The sequence below is a fragment of the Ylistrum balloti genome, unplaced genomic scaffold (assembly GCF_031769215.1).
Source record: "Ylistrum balloti isolate Yb309-2 unplaced genomic scaffold, AGI_CSIRO_Ybal_v1 Utg371142, whole genome shotgun sequence".
NCBI classification, from domain to species: domain Eukaryota; kingdom Metazoa; phylum Mollusca; class Bivalvia; order Pectinida; family Pectinidae; genus Ylistrum; species Ylistrum balloti.
Genome location: NW_026782626.1, coordinates 13,187 through 30,255, shown reverse-complemented (window position 1 = coordinate 30,255; position 17,069 = coordinate 13,187). Strand labels below are relative to the sequence as shown.

Genomic DNA, 17,069 nt, shown 5'->3' with positions numbered 1-17,069 from the left:
GAGCAAATGTTTATTTTCACTTAACGAAATTGTGTTTGTCAATTTTCTCGTAAGTTCCTCGTAAATGTTCTTTTCTGTATTTATACAGCCATTTTGGGAAAGCGTTACTCATGTATATTTGTGTATTAGCCGTAAAGTGTGATATTCACCACCATTTTTGCTGAAATAATCCTATATAACACTAGAGTATTGAGACATTTATGTGAATCCATGAACTTGGTATCAAAATCACACCTAAGTAACATTTCATGTGCTGTGCCTATCAACGTTCCATTTTACTGTACTCTTTTTAACATTAAACTATTTTACAAATAAATTTGTAAGGTTCTGTATGATGTTTTCTAATAAATATTACTATTGAAATAATAAATTCAATAAGCACAAAGTACAATAAGTATTTTTTTTTTATTATTTTCATTTGTTTGGTTCATGTAATCATTTTACAATACAAATGCGTATCCTCACCTGTAATCATGTAATAGTTTTAAGCATCTTATACTTTAACATAATGGTTCGTGGACCTCAATTTTCGTGGGTTTTTTTTCAAACAAAAAGAAACAAAAGAATATATTTCGTTCACATATGCCAGTTTCGTTGATAAATATATCATTACAGTTCGTGGACATATGATTTCGTGGATTATGTGTACCCCAGAAATAAATATCAATGTTCTGACAATATATTGACTTACTTTATAATTATATTTTTGAGACTTCATGCGTGTCGCTACGCTAAAGTTATCCTGGGCGTAAAGAACGTTACGATATCTCTGGTATTGTCACCATTATGGTATACGCTAGAATGTTTCCAAATTCCATCAGACTTTCTATGATATCAAAACTCTTTATCGGTTTATGCATGTGTGCATCTTATCAAATGCTGAAAAATGTTCCTATTTTAGATTAGCGATATAGTTTAATGGACGCGCACTATTCGCTTGCATGGAAACATGTTTTGCGTATGTCGAGAAAACCAAGTGTCACTTTTCCGCGTATCTTTGCCAAAGTCTAACATTTCCTTATTTATCTAATCATCTAAAAATCATTGTTGAATGAAGAGTGGCCAACTTAATCATAGATAAAAAAATCTTGTCTTGTAGAAATACGCTTTAAATTTTGAGGACAGGCTTTGCTTTAGTACCTATCTATTCAAAATTGGAAGTAGTACGCTACATTTTGTTACTGGCATGTCGTCTTGGAAATGAATGAAAAACACATTGCTTGATATATTAACGAAATAATCTCCATTTAATTTCAATTTTGGTGAAACGTGAGCTAGACTTAAGAAGAAAAAAAGACTTGCAGGAGAATAACACCTGGTGTTCTGTAAAAATTAATTTCTTCTGTTGCATCGACGATACCGGTCATGTAAATCTAGGTCAACCGAGTTCACGAGTACTGAGCACAATTAAAATTGTACGACACACAAATTGATGGCACCTTTTAATATAATTGTAAAATTTGATACTGAGGTGCCAAATAATGATTTACATGGCATCAGAAAGCTGTTTCATCTTTCTAGAACTCGTCAGTGACGGTAATTTAAGGACATAAATTTTGAAACCTAGGTGGCGGCTGAGGAAAATCTAAAGCGATCAGAAGAAATGTGAAAATCAAGATGGAGAGGTGACCTAGCTTATTCGATAGATTTCTTTTTTTTTCATATCCTTAAAATTTTCAAAACAACTCAATGTGCATTTGTATATTCTGAACCGTGCCTCTATTTGAATGAGTTAAAGGTTTGGAAGCAGGTTACGTCGTCAAACTTAGTGGACTAAAACGTCCAGCATCATTGTCTTCCACCTGCCATCTCGAATACTGTACAAAAGATACTCGGGTGAATAATACTATTTGTTACAAATTTAGAGATGAAATCGCGTCATACAGCTGTTTCATCCTTCAAGGATTCGTCAGTGATTGTTAGGGCTTAAATTCCAAACCCAAGAGGACAATCAAAAGTGATATTTAAAAAAATCTACGTGGAGAAGCGTACTAGATCCATATTTTAACAAAATTCGTAAAAGAAATGGCGACCATCAACCTTCTAAATAGTCTTCATCAATCTGCATCTCCTGATATCTTCACAGTTATCGTGATATTAGTAACAAGAAATGCCATAGCAAATGGATCTGGTAGTAGAAGGACTACCAACAAGATACGGAAAAGTAACCACATGAGAAATACTTGCAACTTAATGGAAACTTTGTTCCTTGTTTGCTCTGTATGTAAATATTTATAACATTGAAGTAATTAGAAGAGTCATTGTTGAATGAGTGATATGCTTCATTGCTACGAAGCTATTATTTACTCGGAGGTTTTTGTTTTATTTTGGTTCTTGTACATTGTATAACACAAAATTTATTTTCATTGATTACCCAAACTTTTGAGACAATTACACGAACTTTCGCGATGACTCGAAAATCACTGGAATAACGTTTCAAAATTCCGAAGTGAAAGCAATAGACTTCCGTATTGATGAACACATTTCAATATAAGTAATATACATGCAAATGTGCTATATATAGCTATTTGATACCTCGATATAAAACAAATCCCAAAGAGACCAAAGAGATAGATTGGCGGGCTTTAAATTAAAGATAACTTCCTTATTAGATATTTTCTACTCTTAATAATTTACTATTATTATACATTAGCAGAGTCAGTGCTATACCTCTTTTATTATTCATAATTTAGGAAATTAAGATGGCAAATGTGCCCAGAATGGAACGCCTTATCCGATATATCATTTTTTAAATATAACTAAAACCACACAGTATGAAATATTTACTTTTTTTTTTTAATTCCGTAACGCGTACATAAATTATTCATATATTTATTCATCATTATCTTTTATGGAATATGGTATTTCATTTATCAGTTATCTAGTTATTTTATATGATCATTCAGTATGTTTTGTTTGTAATGGTAAACCCTTTCTTCGTTTTGCAAAGATACAATTGTCAAATGAAAATGTGAAAATTGCTTAATTTCCTACCTAAACGTACAGCTCTATGGCCGTTGTAGCACAATTCATTTTCCATGTTTATTTATTACACGTTCAATGGTAGATTCGGAATTTAGACACAGTCTTGATAGACTATATATTTATTCTAATAAGTTTCTTGTTAACCATAAATTATTAATATCACTCGTTTTTCCGGAATTAAATGTCCTTTTTCGCTTATTTGTTGCAAGATATGCTTCGTTTCCGCTCAAACGTAAGCGGTTCACGTGCCTTGCATATTACATACGAAAAGAACGCATTGGATCGCATTCCTACAACGACCTTATCCTTCGGGTTATATACGGCATGTTACAAAACCGGTGTTTTGCAACACAGTAGTAGACGGTGTTTCCATAAGAAATAGAAGATGTCAACTATTTGTGCTTTTCACCGAGCTTTGCTGACAAGTAGAAATGTCTTGCAAACCAAGAGCGGTGGACCGAAGATGGTAGGTTCAGTTAATTCCTTGAAAGCAGCTTGCTGACGCTTCCAGTATTCTTTTCCTGACAACCCGGTGTCTGCTAAACAAACTACGCTTGCAGTTGGTTACATAATTATTTTATTTTGAAATGTTGCGATCAGCATTCAGCGGGGTTTTATCGTTTTTGTTTCAAATCAACAGCCAAATTCAAGTAGAGCAGTTTTATTTTCTATTATTCAATGTTCTTTTTACTACTTACACCAACATGCAAAACCTCAAATTACAAAAACGTAAATGTAGAACGCTTCAGAACTCAGAAAGAAACGGATGTTTCTGGAGATGTTAGATTGAAACAAAAATTAAGGTAGACGCTGTATGACAGCCCACTCGTGTAACCACTGACACAGCTACACTTTTAGATCCTATATTTATTTCTTCGGATATTAAATGTCTCGATAGTGGGACTTTCAGTGTAGACAATACTGTTAGTGATCATAAAGCGACTTTTATAAATTTATCATTTTCTTATAATTGTAAAACATCTTAGGAGAGATTTGTGTGGAATTATAATAGGGCAGACTACATTGGGCTTAATGGTTCGTTATCATCAGTAGATTGCCACTATTTAATTTCTAATGCACCTTCTATCGACTGTGAAAAAGAAGGCCAAGGCCGATTTCTTCTGTAATTTGGAATCACGTGTCTCTATGGCAGAAACTGAAAATCCCCGTACCTTTTGGCAAATTCTTAACAGCTTTTTCTCCTCCTCTCCTCGCTCTATACTTCCTCTAGAATATGATATTAATGGTATTACCAAAATGGCATTTTGTGACCAGGAAAAGGTTGAAATCCTCAATAATTACTTCACTTCTGTCTCCAGTACTGCATTAATTCACTTTCTAGTTTTATGATTAAAGAAAAAGATGTTTATGATATTTTATCTACTCTTGATATAGGGAAAGCTGTTGGTCCAGACAGGATTAATCACCGAATGCTAAAAGCTACAGCCAGAACTATTTCACAACCTCTTACATTAGTATTTAATAGGTCTCTAAGGGATGCTGTTTTCCCTTCGGAATGGAAAAAAGCACACGTTTTACCAGTATTTAAAAAAGGAGATGCTCATGTTCCTTCAAATTATAGGCCTATTTCCTTTGCTAAGTTGCTTGTCAAAAACTATGGAAAGATGTGTCTTTAAATATATTTTTAACTTTGCTAGAGACAACAATATTTTTTACAAGTATCAATCTGGTTTCCTTCCCGGCCACTCCACAGTCTATAAGTTGATAGAAATGTATCACAGTATTGTTAGCTCTTTGGATAATAATGAATATTTTTGTGTTGTATTTTGCGATTTGTCCAAGGCATTTGACAAAGTCTGGCATAATGGTCTCTTGTTCAAACTCCATCAGTATGGAATAGATGGAGTGTTACTATCCTGGTTGGAAAATTACTTAACCAATAGATACCAATCTGTTATATATGGAAACAATACTTCTCCTTTTAAGCCGGTCAGGGCTGGGGTACCACAGGGTTCAGTACTGGGTCCCTTGCTGTTTTTATTTTACATCAACGACTTAGCTGATCCCATGAACACTTTTGTGAGATTATTTGTTGATGATTCCTCTCTTCAAAAATCATCTGCTTTTTCAGATGAAATTGAAGTTGCCCTGAATCAGGATCTAGATCATCTTCAAACTTGGTCTTACCAATGGCTTATGAAATTCAATCCTGCTAAAACGGAGGCACTTATCTTTTCTCCTAGAAATAACCCTGCCAAACCAAACTTGGTATGCAATGGTGAACCCATTAAATTCAATGATTCGCATCGTCACTTGGGTGTAACCTTTAGCATTAATTGCAAATGGAGTGACCATGTTAACCTCCTCATTAAAACTTCTTCTCAAAAAGTGTGTGCCATGAAAAAACTTAAGTACAAGGTAAATAAGTCTACTCTTAATACTATTTATATATCGTTTATTAGGCCCATTCTTGAGTACGCCTCTTGTGTTTGGGATGGCTGTTCGGAACACTTGTCCGACTCACTAGCATTCAGAGGCTGCACGAATCGTTACTGGTCTCACATCCATAGCGTCTCGTGAGTCTTTGTATCGTGAAACAGGTTGGGTTTCTCTCAAACAAAGAAGAGAGGAATCAAAATTGACTACGTTCTACAAAATACACAATAAGATATCCCCTTCTTACTTGGTAAATCTACTTCCACCCATCAGACGTGACTTAAACATTGAATTAAGAAACCCTGAGAATTACCAAATACCCCACAGTCGTCTAAATACTATGAAAAAATCCTTTGTGCCGTCGTCTATAAATTTGTGGAATAACGTAGATAATTCTGTAAAAGCATCCCCTGCCTTAAATACCTTCAGATCTAAGCTTTCTCCTGTAAACATTTCAGTTCCAGATTATCTACACTCTGGCAACCGTTTCCTCTGTTATACATTGTCGAATAAGGAACAACTGTAGTGGACTGCGCTCAGATTTATTTAGGGTGGGAATTTGTTAATCTCAAAATTGCTCTTGTGGAGACGTCGTTGAAGACGCAAGTCACTATTTTCTTTTGTGCGCTTTATTTTCTAATTGTAGACGAATATTGTTTGATACTCTATATGACCTAGACATAATTTTTAACGTAGAAACCATATTCTGGGGTGATATTAACTCTTACTCATACCAAACTTATTGCGAAATAATAAAATCAGTTCAAGAATATATTCAACAGTCCAAACGATTTGATGCTACCTAAATCTTTCCAAATGCAGTCAACCATGAACCCCCATCCTCCCTCTTTCTCTCTCTGTCTCTCTCTCTCTCTCTCTCTCTCTCTCTCTCTCTCCCTCTCTCTCTATCTCTCTCTCTCTCTCTCTCTCTCTCTCTCTCTCTCTCTCTCTCTCTCCCTCTCTCTCTCTTAATTTTCCAGTATTATCCGCTGACAAACTGATTTAAACATTAGGTCTACAATTCTGTATTTTTATGTTTATTGTATGAATATATGTCACGTGTTGTAATATATTATCTCTGCTATATTTGTGGAGAAGAGTTCATAAGTTGCAAGAACTTGTCTCTTATCCATTTGTCTATTTGTCAACAATTAAATATGTTTAAATCATCTGATTTTGATTGCAAACTCTAAACTATAAAGAGTATAAAGAGCTGTGCTTGGTCACCAAAAGCGTATTTCTGCAATGTTGGCCGTGGAAAAAGCATACCTATGAAAATAACCTTTACTTCATAGTTGATATATGCATTTCATAGCAGATACTCTCAAACCTGAACTTTGGGCAAGCAAAACAGCTGATAATAAGTAGTAGCTCTGCATTGTATATATAATTTTCCATAAGTCAAAAAAGGACTAATGTGTTATTCCAACAAATTTTATGATATTGGGACTGTATAATTCTCTGTCTCAGTAGTGTATTCTTTGATCAACATGTTTTCAATTAGTCTCTTTTCATAGCAGATGATAAATAATTTTGTTAAATTGTAAAACAAAGTGATTTACAGCTGACTGGTTTATTTCAGAACAAGATTCTGCCTCAGTTATTTTCATGTTTCAACACTGTCAACAGAAGGAACTTCCATTCCATGATTAGAATGAAAACCCCATTACGGTCAACTGTAAAAAGTGTAAGTATGTAATTATTGGCCGTGTTCTAGAATACATTTTTTTTCTACTATATCCAGTGACAAATGATTAGAGCAAAGATTACACACCATTGATTGAGACAATTCTACAGAACATTTAGCACCTAGAAAAAGCAATGTTTTGAAGTGGCAGGTCAAGGAAGCCTTCTAGATATGCGATAGCAGATATTTTCTAAAGGTCACATCAGCCCATAGATTCCTGCACCTCTATGACTTTGTTTTTACAAAAAATAGGCAAAGTTTCATTGGTTTCTGTTGAAGATCACCAATGTTTCCTATTTTTACTATAATCTTATAACCATTTTGTAACATAATACCATCTTGATTAGTATATAAAATACTACATAGGATTACTTGGGAAAGTCCTGTCAGCATATTAGCATCTTGTATAATTCTGTGAAAATAAAGAAATTGCTTGAAAAATTGTATCACACTAAATACTCATTACTAAATGAATTATTATAGTCTTGGTACTATATATATATATGAATTTTTGCTAATTTTGTTCAATTAATCCTCAAAATTGCAAGAAAAAAAACTTAGTTTATCTTAATAAGCAAAAAAATAATTAAAAAGTTGTCCTTATTTCTGCTTAATGGTATTTTGTTGGTATCGTGATCTTACATATGCAGATGACTGGCCGATCCTGTCAGTTACTTCAAGGAATAAGAAAATCAGCCACAGATGCAGCTGCTGCACAACCAGCTCTCCCTGCTTACACACAGAAGGCCATTGGCTGGTGGTTAGTAGGATGTTCTGGAATGGTGTTTGGTACTGTCATTCTTGGAGGAGTTACCAGGTTTGTGTTTATATCACTGGCTAGAGAACAATGATTTTTTTTCAGTGAAAGTAAGGATTGTCTTTCAGGATGTGTGCTTGGTGTTTTATAAATGATTTTTCTTTTCAGATTAACTGAGGTTCCACTGAGGGGATAAATAAGTGGGTTCCTTTTTATCTTTTATACTTCAAATAAACCAACCCTAAAAGATGGTTGTTTTTATAAATTTAAGGTATATTTTCAAACCTATTTTATAAAGGATACCTGTATATAACAAACAACTGTCTGTAAAGGCCACCTGTGTATGGCAAACAACTGTCTGTAATGGCCACCTGTATATAACAAACAGCTGTCTGTAAAGGCCAAGGGATATAACAAACAACTGTCTGTAAAGGCCACCTGTGTATAACAAACAACTGTCTGTAATGGCCACCTGTATATAACAAACAGCTGTCTGTAAAGGCCACGGGATATAACAAACAACTGTCTGTTAAGGCCACCTGTGTATAACAAACAACTGTCTGTAAAGGCCACCTGTATATAACAAACAACTGTCTGTAAAGGCCACCTGTATATAACAAACAACTGTCTGTAAAGGCCACTGGATATAACAAACAACTGTCTGTAAAGGCCACCTGTGTATAACAAACAACTGTCTGTAATGGCCACCTGTATATAACAAACAACTGTCTGTAAAGGCCACTGGATATAACAAACAACTGTCTGTAAAGGCCACCTGTATATAGCAAACACCTGTCTGTAAAGATAATCAGTATATAACAAATACTTTTCTGTAAAGGCAGATAATTTTGGGTCTTATTTAGTACAATACATTTTAATTATACCTCTGTATGAAGGCCACCTACCAATCAATATCACTTTTCCCTGCTCCCTTTGGTGGCTATTTTCACACAGATTTAACTGAACTGTGAATTAGATTTCAGAAATCTCTTTTTGATAACTCACAGGCTGACAGAGTCAGGTCTGTCAATGGTTGATTGGAAACTTTTCAAAGACATGAAACCTCCTCGAAGCAAAGAAGAATGGTTGGCAGAGTTTGAACGGTACAAACAATTTCCAGAATACAAATAGTAAGTAGAATTATGTCCCTTTGACAGCTTTGTTTCTAGCAAAATATCATATTGAGTAAGTAGAGGTTCAAAGATACATGTGAATGAATGATTTCTTTGATTTTAAATCTCAGAGAAATTGAAATTTTTTTGATAGACTAAGTCCCTTCTGTGAAGAAAAAAGGGTGTGTCATTTTCACTAAAAGAAGTAACTACTTTATTTCATTATCTATAGTGTAATGACATGAAACTTTGTAATGTGTTGATCTTAATCCTGGATTTTAGTCTTAAGAAACAAATCCATTATCTTATTATTATCATAAGCTTGAACACCTTTTACTTTAGTGTCAACCAGCAAAGGGAGATGACTCTATCAGATTTCAAGTTTATTTTTTACATGGAGTACGCACATCGTATGATGGGACGTATGGTAGGGCTGACCTTCCTCCTGCCAGCAGCCTTTTTTCTCTCAAAGGGATGGGTGTCTAAAGCTTTGAAACCAAGACTTGCAATTTATACAGCTCTCATAGGCTTTCAGGTAGGTGAGATATTAATGTAAAACATAGAGCTGGCAATTTAGATAGGTAACAGGTCAAGGTCACTCCTAGACTTGCAATTCATACAGCTCTCATATGATTCCATATAGGTGAAGAATTAAGGTCACACAAAGGGAGAATCAGTTATATATATGTAGCTGTCAGTAATTAGCAAAATAAAGGTAAGGTCTATTCTGCCAATTCATAGATCAAGCTCTCATAGTGTTCCAGAAAGGAGGTCAAAGTCAGAATCAATAATATGGGGGTAAGAAAATGGCAAGCTAAGGTCATACCTAGATTACAACTTAATGCAATATCACTCACAAGTTATATAAGTATAAGAAATGTCAAAATGTGAAGTCAATATTTGGCCTGTTCAGATTTTGTATCGATCTGATGAAATGTTTGTCTTCTCTTTCTAAATGTTGCAACAATGTTTAAGTAAGTTATGAGATAAACATAATCGTATATTGTTTCCATTCCATAAGAGATTTATGAGGCTCAATTAAATGAAAACTCGTAAGATATGTTTTACTATAAACTCATATGAATACAAACTCCTGTTTGATCCTCTACATGTATGTATGATATAAAGGGCCTGGCCTATAATTAATGATTATTATTTACCTGAATGTTAAAAACTTTGTCTAGGTACAGAATCCATCATTCATAGTGTCTGGCATCTATGGTTTCCTGTTAAAGACTCATTTTAATCAGCAACTGAAATGAATGATCTTAAGCCATTTTCAAAGTTTCCAAGATATTGAAAATTATACACTGACATTTTTTTTAAAATCAGAATAATCACTGCAAGGCCCTAGGGTTATATTTCTCTGGTTAGTTAAATGAAGCCAAGGGCTCTCAGATTGGTCTGAATAGATGTCCTTGATCTTAAAAATTGTGTTATCTGCAGAAGGGACTGAATCTGAATTATTTTGTACACCAGCTTCAGTTCACAAGTCAATTGTATTAGTAGTAAATGACCAATAGGGCCAATTTTTAAACTTAAAAGCAAGATGTTACAAGTTTGTGAAACTTTCAGTGATGTACTTTCATTAAATATGAAAACAGAACACTGGGATTGGAAACAAGTTTAGTTTTACTACTATCTTTACTATTCAGAGTCAAACCTAGAAAAATTCTGGTAACAAGAAAATAAATCTACCATTTTGTCATTCATGCAAGAAGTCTAATGGCTTACAGGAGTTTTATAGGATTCACTATTGAGCGTGTATGAATTGGATCTACTCTACATTCTCGATTCCTTGTGTTTGTGCAGGGTTTCCTGGGCTGGTATATGGTGAAGAGTGGTCTACAAGAGCAGCCTAAGCCTACAGATGTTCCACGTGTCAGTCAGTACCGATTGGCAAGCCACTTGGGCTCAGCTTTCTTGTTGTATTCCCTGTTTCTGTATCAGGCCTTTAACCATCTCCTTCCATCAGCCAAGGTATTGATGTTTTAAAGTTCCTTCTGATTTCCTACTGACACTTGTACTGTCTATGAAGTTTCTCTCTTGTTTCTATCGACTGGTCTCATAGGATTATGTTATAGGTTTTTAACATGCAAGACAACTATCATCATCCTTACTATGATCAACCTTCATACAAAAACCTTGAGTGACTTACACAATATCAATAACTCAGGGATTGGCATTTTTGTGAGCAAATAACATATGTTTGTAAATTCTACGGACAGCAATATGCATATGTATGGAAGGTTGGGTATGAATGTAAATTCTATGGAATAGCAATATACTTATGTATGGAAGGTTAGACGGCACAATGGCTATGTACTCGCCTTTCACTTAAATGTCCATTGTTTAAATTCTGGAATGGATGTGAAGAGGAAGGGAACCACCTGCCTAACTGATTGGCCTGGGTTTCCCTGGGTATTCTGGTGTCCTTCCACCCTAAGAGCTTCACATGGTTACACTAGGCCTTCAAGAGTGACTAATATAATTTAGATAACTTGTTTCACAATAGTTGTGAAATATATGCAATAAAAGTTCATATTCTACATCCCCAGATTAATTACATCATCAAATACAGGTTTCTCTACTTATGATTAAAACATTTTCCCTTTCACTCCTTGACATCATAGGTGAATGCAAGTATACTCACATCTGCACTATTTCATGCTCCTGCTATTTTTGGGAGTGGGGGAGGGGCATATGATGTTGCCAATGTCTGTCATTCACATCCCATCAAAGACCGAACAAGTGTCAGATCCTGAAAACTTCTCAAACAGGTTTGGTTCATATTTAAACTTGAGTATGTAAACATGCCATGAACCACAATGTTTTGAGGCTGAGTAGTTAACGTGTCTGACTGTCGTTATCACTCGTCCTCTACTTCTGGGTAGCAGGGTTGATGCCTTCATTGGACAACACCAGGTACTGGCTACAGATAAGATGTTTTTCTCCAGAAACTCCCGCTTGCCTCCACCTCCCAAACCTTTAATGACCCTTGCTTTCAATAGGAACTAAAATAACGGTAAACCAAACCGAAACCCACAAATATGTTTCACAACTACCTGTGACTTTTTAAAAAGTGACAAGTGAAGGGAGTGACATTATAGGATTACATTGGTGCAAGTACAATATATTACACAAATAGAATTTGCATTACATTGATAACATCAGAAAAAAGGATGCTTTAATAAAACATGGTATGATATTAAAATAATTCTGTTTTCTCTGAAATGTGATATTAACAGACATGATAATAAAAGAAGTCTTATGATATAAGTAATACTTGTTATTTCAACTTTGTCAAGTTACCAGATGCAAATCTAAAACAGATGGCCAAACTCAGAGGGATGTGTCACGGTGTTCTAACTGCCGTCTTCCTAACAGCTCTCTCAGGTAAGTCTGTTGCTTATGTTTGCAGATTAACAGAATTTGCTTGTCAGGGTTTGTAATTCATAAAAGTAACATTATAACATTCCAGTCTAAGCATAGATATTTATATCATATACTACATATAAAGAAATCTTTTTTCCTGTCAAATCGTTCACATCCCAGATCAGATATCAGAACTAGATAAGCAGAAAGACCCGAGACCAGCAATGTTTGGATTTTACAGTTTTTCATAGATATTCTTACCCCACTTGCAATGTTCAACAATTTCAAAGCATAAATCACATAGAAAATAATCTGTTATTACAATAGAATGTTGAACATAGTAAAGTAAATTTAAGGTCACAAGGATTGTCACAACCTACTATATACCATATGTTCATAATATTTTGAGTGTGGTGTGGTGTCCTACAACTGTACATTATAGATAAGAGGGTAAAACAATCAATATTGTATAAGCATATATTCTTGTGGGACTCAATTTTTACCATTATTATAATCATTGTTCTTCGTCTGTTGTCATGAGCCATGTGTAAACTTCTGACATTTCAAACTTTTTCTCATGTTCCATCAGTAGGATTGAGCTCAAACTTGCATAAAATGATTGTGAGATGGTCCTATCCAAGTGTTGTTATTTTTTGGGTATGTTTGAAATCGAAGGTGGCTGCCATCTTGGAAAAACATATTTTAAACTTCTTCTCCAGTTCCACTGGTGCCATTGAGCTAAAAATTGGTGGGAATGTTAAGGAAAGGTAGCCAACAAAGTTTTGTTATTTTTAAACTTTGACACATCAGCCAGGGAGGCCATTTTGTAACATAATTGTGCAATCATGATTTTCCTGTGCAATACCGATTTCAGACTTCTTCTATAGTTCCACCAGTTGGATTGAGCTCCAACGTTACTGTCAGAAAATAGGTCATACTTGTTACAGGTACCTACTCCTCACCAAAACTACCATCTGCATCATGGAGAACAGCTTCTTGGTAAAATTTCTTTCAAAGTAGGAAAAATAATCATTCTCCCTGCTGAAAGTTTTTGTAGTCCGATGACTGCTAAGGCCTATAGGTCTCTCGTTTTAAAAATTGCTATGTCAGGGACATTTGATTCCGTGGATTAATACAGCATATTGAATCTACATACACAAATTACGACAGCTGAAGGACATATGAATTCTTCGATTAAGAGTATCAACAAAATTAAAGAAAAACAAATCCACCATAAAATTTTCAGGAGAAAGACATTTTGATGCTTTCATCATTTTACATGGTCACAAATTGTGTTTAGTGTATCTGTCCTATCATATCCCATTCACAATGATTTGATTCATATTTTCCCTTACAGTATCATAACATGGTCTTCTACAACTTATTACATCAAATTGGTCATGAGTCAAGGTTAGAAGGTCAATAGTGACTTTTTATCTGTTTTTGGAACAGGTGCCTTTGTAGCGGGTCTGGATGCAGGTCTTGTCTACAACTCATGGCCAAAGATGGCAGACAGATGGATTCCCTCGGATCTGTTCAGTCATTCTCCGACATGGAAAAACTTTTTTGAAAATCCAACAACTGTCCAGTTTGATCATAGAAACCTTGTAAGTTGATATCAATTGTTCAACTCTATTTTTTCATCACTTTTTTCTGTTGTTGTTTGGGAAGTGGGGGAGGAGATATGGCAGGAAGGAAAGATGGAAGACTTGATAGTCATGGAATGAGGGCATGGTTTTCTGGAATTAGCAGAGTTCAACAGCATAAAATATAATCATAAATTTTCACAGGGCCAATTTTTGGTTCCTTTTTTTGTAACATTTGTCTGATTCTGATTGACTGTTTGTATAAAAGTATTCAGGAAAGCCATTGATATTGTGGACGTGTGAAATCATTGATAAAAAATACATTCAAAATCAGTGGAAATGAAATCCCAACAAAGGTAATGACTTAACAATATCATACCTTAAAAGGCAATGTGTGTGATACCTTATTTAGACTGGGCAATTAATTACAACAAGGAAAATATTCATAAACTTACCAAATCAGAGCTGAAAGTTGCCATTTATTTTGGTACCCGGCTACCTCAAATCTGATAGGTCAAAACAAAGACCTTCGAAATAATTTTCAAAGATAAATTGTACACAAGTAATACAGTATAATGATATGATACCACCTGTTGTCATCATTATATCAACACTTTATCAAAATGTTGCGTCACACAAAATGGATGAAATGATGGCAAATTGTGAAAGAAAAAAAAAACGAAATGAGACTCCGGAGAAAGTACAAGAATAAAACCAGGTGTGACTGAAAGGGTAAGTGAATTCTGTTTCATCTGTGACACTCTCCATATAGATCTTGGTCAGTCCAAGAAAGTGATGTCATGTTCTCAAATTGCAACAGAACCACATACTAGGATCTTTTGGCTCCTAGATTGTTTTTCCTTTAAAAAAGATATTAGCTGAATGAATTTTCATTACAGCTGATATGTTATACAGTAGTCATTTATTGAGATACCAAACCCCAGTGTTTGTCACATAATGTCAGGTTGTAACCAACATTATTGTTTTTTCCAGGCTCAAAGCACTGTCTTGGTAATCTGTGGTTTCTGGTGGATGTGTAGGAAAGCACCACTTCCCCCGAGGGCAAGAATGGCCAGTAACTGTCTCCTTGGAATGGCTTTCGTACAGGTGAGTACAAAAATGTCCTCTTCATGTACTTCAAGTTTTATTAACTGTAAATCTGATTGATGAAAGGTTTTGCTAGTGTTATTTCATTTTTATGGTAAGGATTGCTTCCAGAAGGACTAATTGCCTCTATGATGTAAACAACAGGAGGCTAATTAAAAACTTAAGGTATCACAGTGTTATATTACACACCACGGTATACAGGAAAAGTTTCACCCTCCAATAAAATTTTTTTTTTTTTCGCCGCTTGTGATTCTCCCTCTACAAAACAACACTTAAGCTATATTGATAGATTCACCATATTCTAACTGCAAAAAAATGGTGAATATTAAATGATGCCTTAAATTCATGGTATAGATTATTTATTTGTCTATGTGTTGTTATTGTGATCTGTGATTGTTTACAAACCCAGTGAGCTATGTCTATTTCATTATCATCAATTTTGTAAGGACTACATATTGGAAAAGGAAATATAAGAAAATTCTGAAGTACAGTGGAGGTTGTCATTACTTATTAGAGTTTCTGTTCATTGCTGTTTTGAAAGAATGGATAGAATTACAGAAAATCCGAAACTTAATTTAAGAATTTTTGCAGAAAACCTTATTATGGAAAAAGAAATGATCTATCATTTATATTATGCTGGAAAAACATACTAAAGTATGTCTTTTGATTTTTTTTTTTAAAGGCATCTCTTGGAATATCAACACTGCTTTTGTATGTACCAACACATCTAGCAGCTACTCATCAATCAGGATCTTTGGTTCTGCTCAGTTTTGCTATCTGGCTGGCCCATGAACTCAAGCGTGTACCAAAGTAATCTTTCTTCTCACAAGCTCATCCTTGAATTTGGCAAGATCAGCAATGTATTTAGAAGCTATTTGCAGGTCTTGGTCTCAAAATATCAAACGTTTTCTAGACTGGAACAGTGATATTTTGGAACAATTTTCGTCTGAAAATGTTTACATAGTTGTGAATAGCTGTGTTCCTGTGATGATTAAATGTTTATAATCTTATATTTCTACAACTGCTATTTATGAAATTTTTTCTTATGCATTGCATTAGGAACATAATGATTAATTAATATTTTTGTGACTTGCGAAATTTCGACTTCTGTTGAAAGAGTATGGAAGATTTAACTGTTCTTAAATTACCTTCTTTGGTACTTGTGTGTATGACACTATTGTAAAATGAGTGTATTTAAATATATGTATACATGGATAACTTTATCTATTACCTCACTTATGTTTGTATTTTGTGTCAATTTTATTATTTTCCAACTTTTTTTTCCTGTGAATAGTCACGTTGGAACTAAGTTTTCAAAGAAATTAAACAAATTTATACTAGAGAATAAGACAAGCACTTTTAGTATTCTTAACACAGACATGTTTTTGTAATCAATGTGACAATTATGGATTAGTATTTAAGCATTAAATATTGTTATTCATTGTCATCAAACATAAATGGTGTGCTTGCACTGCCTGTTTTATTTGCTTTTTCTTTTCACAAAGTTTCCTCCGTAATGATAGATATGTGTTTTTCTTTAAAGGCATAACTTCATTTTGTTCTATTGTAATTTGCATTTTGTTATGAGATAATCTAGAATCCACCTGAAGGAGTGTGACTCTTCAAATGAAGGTTGATTATCAAAATCACTCATATCATCCTTTGTGTAAATCACTGAGTTGTTCTGTAATTTCTGCAGATTGATGAAGATGTATATTTGATAGATGTTTTTTTATAAAAAGATTTCATACAACTTATCTTGCATGTTTTTGTCAGCTTAAGCAAGAAGGCATATGTGCTCTGAGTTAAGTTGGAACAAGTATGCGTTTGATAATGGAAAAGCATACTCAAAATGTATTTCCAAATAGTAACAGTACAATAAGGGAAAGGTGTGCTCAAAATCTTGTCCAGTATTCTTAACAATAGGGAAAATAGAAAAGGGGTGCTCAAAATCTTGTCCAGTATTCTTAACAATAGGGAAAATAGGAAAGATGTGCTCAAAATCTTGTCCAGTATTCTTAACAATTGGGAAAATAGGAAAGGTGTGCTCAAAATCTTCTCCA

General features: G+C 34.3%; 1 protein-coding gene across 1 annotated transcript; it reads left to right on the top strand.

Moving 5' to 3' along the window:
* The first annotated feature begins 3,311 nt into the window (after nt 1–3,311).
* LOC132561044 (cytochrome c oxidase assembly protein COX15 homolog) lies at nt 3,312–16,759 on the top strand. Its single transcript, XM_060225760.1, has 10 exons — nt 3,312–3,451; nt 6,965–7,069; nt 7,720–7,886; nt 8,834–8,956; nt 9,281–9,473; nt 10,751–10,918; nt 12,247–12,334; nt 13,766–13,920; nt 14,893–15,006; nt 15,689–16,759. The coding sequence occupies exons 1-10, from the start codon at nt 3,371–3,373 to the stop codon at nt 15,818–15,820; spliced, it is 1,326 nt and encodes a 441-aa protein (XP_060081743.1). The 5' UTR covers nt 3,312–3,370; the 3' UTR covers nt 15,821–16,759.
* Nucleotides 16,760–17,069: the final 310 nt, after the last annotated feature.

Excerpts from the sequence above, each read along its gene's own strand:
- LOC132561044 (XM_060225760.1), top strand. The coding sequence starts at position 3,371 with ATGTCAACTATTTGTGCTTTTCACCGAGCTTTGCTGACAAGTAGAAAT. Across the intron at positions 12,335-13,765 it reads CTTCCTAACAGCTCTCTCAG|GTGCCTTTGTAGCGGGTCTG; the intron begins GTAAGTCTGTTG and ends TTTTTGGAACAG. Across the intron at positions 13,921-14,892 it reads AGTTTGATCATAGAAACCTT|GCTCAAAGCACTGTCTTGGT; the intron begins GTAAGTTGATAT and ends TGTTTTTTCCAG.